The following is a 6,000-nucleotide window of genomic DNA, read 5'->3' on the forward strand; positions in this document are numbered from 1 at the left end:
CGGTGCACTTTTTTGAAAAGTTTGAGATCTCATCTACAAATTTCCCAAATACCAAACCACCAAACAAGGGGAAGGAAGAAAATTGAGTGACGCATACACGGCTTGTTAGGTATAAAATTGTGGGGCCAACAGATTGTACGTATAAATCGAAGAGGGAAAGACGGCTGGCTCATTACAAGGGTCGGCAGTTCACCGCTTTTGTGCCTTGTTATTTTGAACAGGTCATTACGACTTTTCTCAATTTCGTTAATTTATAATTATTTATTAAGATTTTCTTTATTTTTTTATTTTTGGTCTTAACTAAAAGGATTTAAATTTTTATTTTTTAAATTAATTATATAAAATAATATTACACATAAATCGAAAAAAATTCATTCTTTTTAAACACACATTCTTCAAAAAAATACTATTTTAAACAGTAAAATTTAAAAAAAAAAATTAGGGCCAAATGGGGATTTAAAGTTCGCTGAAATTATTGCTGCTTCTTTTCTATGGTATTTTAGTTACTCTCATTAATTATTGACGGTCCATTATACGGCGTCAAAAAGGAGCGTTGGGAGCAATTAACGGATCAAATCCCATAAATAACGGCGGTGTACAGTAGTAATGCCGGCACATCAACGTCTTAGGAGCCCTTGTCTCCTGCAACTCTAGCGTGCCACGTTACCCCCTCTTCTTACACAACAAATTTTCACACACTAACACTTCGTTGACCGAGCCCTCATGTTCACTTTCTCTCTCTTCGCTTTCCTATATATAATGGCCTTCACCCTTTTGTTCTTCATCCATCAACTCGTTCTTGCAACTCATTGTTCACTCAGTCTCGACTCGGGAGAATAAGAATTAGACTTATGAAACGTTTGAATTTGATGGCTGCCAAGGATAAGGTTAGTGGTATCAAGGGAGGAAATGGAAAAGTTAGTGGGGTGGTTAAAGAGGTGCACTACAGAGGTGTGAGGAAGAGACCATGGGGCCGCTACGCCGCCGAAATCCGTGACCCGAGTAAGCGGAGTCGGGTTTGGTTGGGTACTTTTGACACGGCGGAAGAGGCGGCGCGGGCATATGACGCCGCTGCAAGGGAGTTTCGTGGGCCTAAGGCTAAAACCAATTTTCTCTTGCCCTCTGAGGACCATAGTCCCAGCCACAGCAGCACCGTGGAGTCGTCCATTGCCGATAACAAACAGCACGCGCCGATCGAGCTGGATCTCACGCGCCGCCTTGGTGCCGCCACCGCCGAGGTGGACGAAATCGGTGCTGGTGGTGTTGGGGGTCGTCTTCATGTTAATGGGTATCAATTTTTGCACCATCGGCCGACCATGGCGTTGATGCCAAATGGACAGCAGGTTTTTTTCTTCGAGCAATTGATGCAGCCCCTGATGGTAGACCACCGTGCCGGATCCTACCTGCCGAACACGGTGGCAGTTGATTATCGTAGTGGCGGCGCCGCACAGAGTGATTCAGATTCTTCCTCTGTTGTTGATGGAACTGACACAATTGCAAAGAGGGGCCTTGATCTCGATCTTAATCTGCCTCCATTAGTGGAGCTTGAACCTTAATCATGACGTCAGTAAATAACTTCGAAATGTTTTATTTTGTTATTTTCTTTTTCTTTTTTCTTTTTTTCAGCCGACGAAATTAGTTGTAATTTCTTTGGTTGTTAATTAATGACTGTGTTGACGGCCGGCTGTTTAGATCTTTCAAATAGAATTCATTCCCTTTTTTGGCTAAATCTAATTTAATTATTTTATTAAATGCAATTTTATACTTTTTTTCTCGAAATTTGCTAAAAAAAAGATACCTTTAACATACATTAATGATGCTAGATGAAAGAAATTCTGAAAGTACGTATCAATAAAGTGGACATGGTCCGGTTCGAAATGGATCCGAATTTTTCAAGATTTAGTGAATAGAATTGTTGGACTGAAAATTGGAGATTAAAAAAAAATAAAAAAATCATACTTTTGAATTTGGGCTAAATTAATTAGTTAGTAAATTTATTTTAAAAAATAAAATAATTTGAATTATTTAAAATAAATCAATTAAAAAAATTAGGTAGATTCGATTTTTATTCTATTATTTGGTTTTTGATTAAGAGTCGAGAATCGAACGCGTTGATTATAGATTCATATACGTTCAGGAATTTAATTTAAGAAGAATCATTCTATTTGATTTTGTTCAGGTCGGGTTTAGTTCAATTCAAAAGTTTTGTTCGGTCCTATGTACCACTATCATCTGCTTTTGGTAGAGCAACTTTTAAATTATAGAAAGAGTCAAAATTTTTATATACTTCAACAATGCCCTCCATTTTGATTTTTTATTTCCCTATTCTTAAGAAATATTTATTGATTTTTTATCATATTTAATTTAACATAATTTTTTATATATCAATTGTCAATCAAAATGTAGTTGAATGGTTTAGGAAGTAAAGCGAGGCAAACTCACTTTTTATTTTAAAAAGTAAAAATAGATAGTCTCTTAAAACTTATTTTTATGCGTTAACTCTTCAAAATATATAATATTTTATATTAAAAGATTCTTAGAGATGATCTCACTGTATCAAATCAAATATTCCAGTGGACGGTTTGTTGTCTGAGCTTCCTTGACATTTGTGTGGTGCCAAGCAATCAGAAGTGTATGTTAAATTATCAATTAAGAACTGATGCTAAGCCGATCACTATGATATGATATATCAATTCAAATTGGCACTCAACATAAGCTAAATAAAGTACTTAATATATCATTCTGGGTATTATGGTGACACGTACAACTTAATAAAAAGATAAATGTTTATGCATTTGAGTGGGTTTTAATGCTAGTGAAACATTAACAGATTTAGCAATAATGAATTAGATTTTCAAGTATTTCATAAATTCAGTCAGGTAATGTGCAATTTTTATTTTTATTTTTATTTTCCCAACGAAATATATAAGTAGGATAAAGTGATCATAATTATCTTAAATTTACACGACCATTTTATTCGCAAAATGGATGACATTGATTGACTTGATTTATATGATCACGTGAGATGGAAACTTTAGTTATCGTAAGGGCATGGACTATTTGATGTCATAAGTTTGACTCGATGGCAAGATTATCGATCTGACTAGCTCGTCCCAACTAATTAATGGTCCATTTATCCATTTAATTATATTACATTCATGTATGTATAGGAGAAATAAAAATTTCGAAATTATCTTAACAAATTACAAAAATACTATTTGAGGTGACTCATTATCACATATACACTTCTATCTTTGAACCTTAAAAAATATAGGGGAAAAAAAATCAAAATATGAGGGTAATTATTTAGACGATAAAGAATATAAAAGTACTTAAATAAAAAATAATGCTATATAGCATCAGTGTAGATAGTTTTACTTGATATGTTCAATTAAATGAATTGCATGACATTATATTTTAGTGGACATTTAAAGTCATACAACTGTTACATAGACTAACATAAATGATATTGAACAGCATTACTTGCAAAAAAAATGATACTTCAAAAAATGATACTCCTTTTGTCATTTTTTTTTTTTACATAGATTAAGAAATCTTATTAATATTGTTTAAAAAGTAATTTTTGCTAAAAAAAAAAAATGATTTACCCTTATCTATATTTGTACAATTTTAAAGTTAAATAAAAAAATTGATTATAATTAAACAAATTAAATAAGCAAACGATACTATAATTGGTACAAAAATATAAATAAATTTAGCTAGGAGCCTAGGAGTATTAAAATGGAGAAATGAATGGGTCAAAAAGCAGCACAAAAGCAAATGAAAAAATGCACTCAATACCACCGACGGCGAGACAGGCGGCTCACGCGACAGCATCCAAATGCGGGCCCACTTTCAGAAATACCGTGTTGACGGGTTACATGTCGTGCCTAAGGTGGACGCCAAGTGTTAATTTAATTCGCCGCCCTCAATTTATAATCTCACCTAATTTTTATTTTTTTAAAAAGCTCAAATATTTTTGTATTTATTTATAATGTGATTAAAAAAAAATTGATGTGTGTCAGTGTAACAAACCAGGAAGCAGTGGGGTCCACGCTGCAAAATTCAGCATCCGCGCCTTTCGGTAGGGCCCTTTTCGGAGTTTGTGGAGTAGACTTTAGGTCTACTTTGATAGCAGCCGCTCCACGCGGCTTCCTGCTGTTTTCCATGCCAATATATATAACTGATAAGTTCGATTTTAATTTTTAAAGAACTCAAGGGTGTGTTTGAACCGATTTTTAAAAAAGAATAAAATTTATTACTTTGATTTTAAAAAATTTGATTAAATTGTAATTCAATTTTCTATAAAAAAAATTCTAAATAGAAAAATACTTTTATAAAATTAATCAAACAGATTCTAAGCTCCAGTTTGGCCTCCATTTTGGAAAAATGAAAATGATTGGAATAATATTTTTTTAAAAAATAAGTGGTTGAAAAAAAAAGAAAAATTTTTAATTTACGTATAATATTATTTTATGAAAGATTGTGTGATTAAAAAAAAATGTAATGAAATGAAATTAATAAGGTGAAATGGGAGCCAAATCAATCCCTAATTCATAATGCACATATAGGAAAACAACAAACATTGAAGGGACCCAATCACGTGGGGGTGGCGACTGGCGAAGAATAAGACGGTGACGTGTTGAAAAGCAAGCGCCGCCTGAGTGGGCACCATCAGCTCGGCTGTGTTTTGAATGAGCCACGTGGGCATATCTATCTTCTTATTTATTCGCCACGTCTCATGTGCCAAAGTTTCATCATGGGAGAGGGGCGGCGGGATGCAAGTCAATATTAATTATGCCCTAAAGATTCTCTGTTACTTTCTCCAATCATCTTTATAGTGGAAGCTTGACTCGTTAATCTTTGTGTTATTACCGTCGGTGGACATCATTAATTTGTAGAGTTCTCATTTAAAAAAAATATTTAATTTAATTTTTTCTTTCTCTTATTATCAACTACACAATCTTTAATAAAATAATATTATATCAAAATCAAAAACTTTTCAACCACACAATCTTCAAAAAAATTATTATTCCTCCATTATAAATTCAAATAATGAGGATCAAACAAGCTCTACATGTCTGTCTATGTAGTTAGAAAGTCTTCATTTTTGTCACGCTAATTTTAACCTTTGTTTGATCCCCACTATTTTAAACATATATTTTTTCTCTTTTTTATTTTGGTCCACATATTTTTTAATAAAATAATATTATGTGCAAATTCAATTTTTTTTTTATTTTTTAACTATTAACTTACTATTTCAAAATATTTTCTTAGGAAATAATGGGGTCCAAACGGTCACCAATACTAGCTCTAGTTCGGACATACATAATTAGTTATTGGGTTTTGATTAATTTATGTCTAGTTATCAATCGAAGTTACACAAATCTTTAATCAAATCATGAAAGATACTGGGAATAAAATGTATCATTGTTAACTTTACTATCAATATTTTTTATATAGATAAATTAAATCAATTTTTATATATGTCATACCTCCAATATAGATTTTAATATATAAAAATGAAGACAAAAAAAAAAAAAGTGATTATGAGAATCGATTTTTTGATCGTTAGAGAGAAAAGTGAGTTCCACATGTAAGAGAAGAAGTCAAAAATGACAGCTGACTAAGGAAAGTAACGATCAAAAAATTGATTTTTTGAGGTGAAAAATCTAAACCAAACATGCAGTAAATATAGAAGTATCTCTATATTCTATATGAAGTATTGTTTATTATCATGTATTAATTTATACAAAAGATCTTGGAAACAATATATGAAGAATTGGCAACAAGAGAGTTGATAGAGAAGAAAGGAGAATGGTGGGTGATGACTCTACATTGCCTACACACCAATCTCGATCTTAGATCCCCGACCTAATTTCTCACCAAATCCCTCAAGTGTGAGGTCAGGCCTATAGAAAAAGGTCGGGCATTGTAGTTCAGAGGACATCATCAACCCCTTGACATGATTCCTGAAGAGGAATATCGTATTCCAACTAC

The 6,000-nt window shown here is 32.7% G+C and overlaps 1 protein-coding gene across 1 annotated transcript; it reads left to right on the forward strand.

The window, feature by feature from the left end:
• The first annotated feature begins 759 nt into the window (after window positions 1-759).
• Window positions 760-1,729, forward strand: LOC111379518 (ethylene-responsive transcription factor 4-like). The gene has a single exon (XM_023002908.1). The coding sequence runs from the start codon at window positions 852-854 to the stop codon at window positions 1,554-1,556; it is 705 nt and encodes a 234-aa protein (XP_022858676.1). The 5' UTR covers window positions 760-851; the 3' UTR covers window positions 1,557-1,729.
• Window positions 1,730-6,000: the final 4,271 nt, after the last annotated feature.

Source organism: Olea europaea, unplaced genomic scaffold (assembly GCF_002742605.1).
Source record: "Olea europaea var. sylvestris unplaced genomic scaffold, O_europaea_v1 scaffold1998, whole genome shotgun sequence".
NCBI classification, from domain to species: Eukaryota; Viridiplantae; Streptophyta; class Magnoliopsida; order Lamiales; family Oleaceae; genus Olea; species Olea europaea.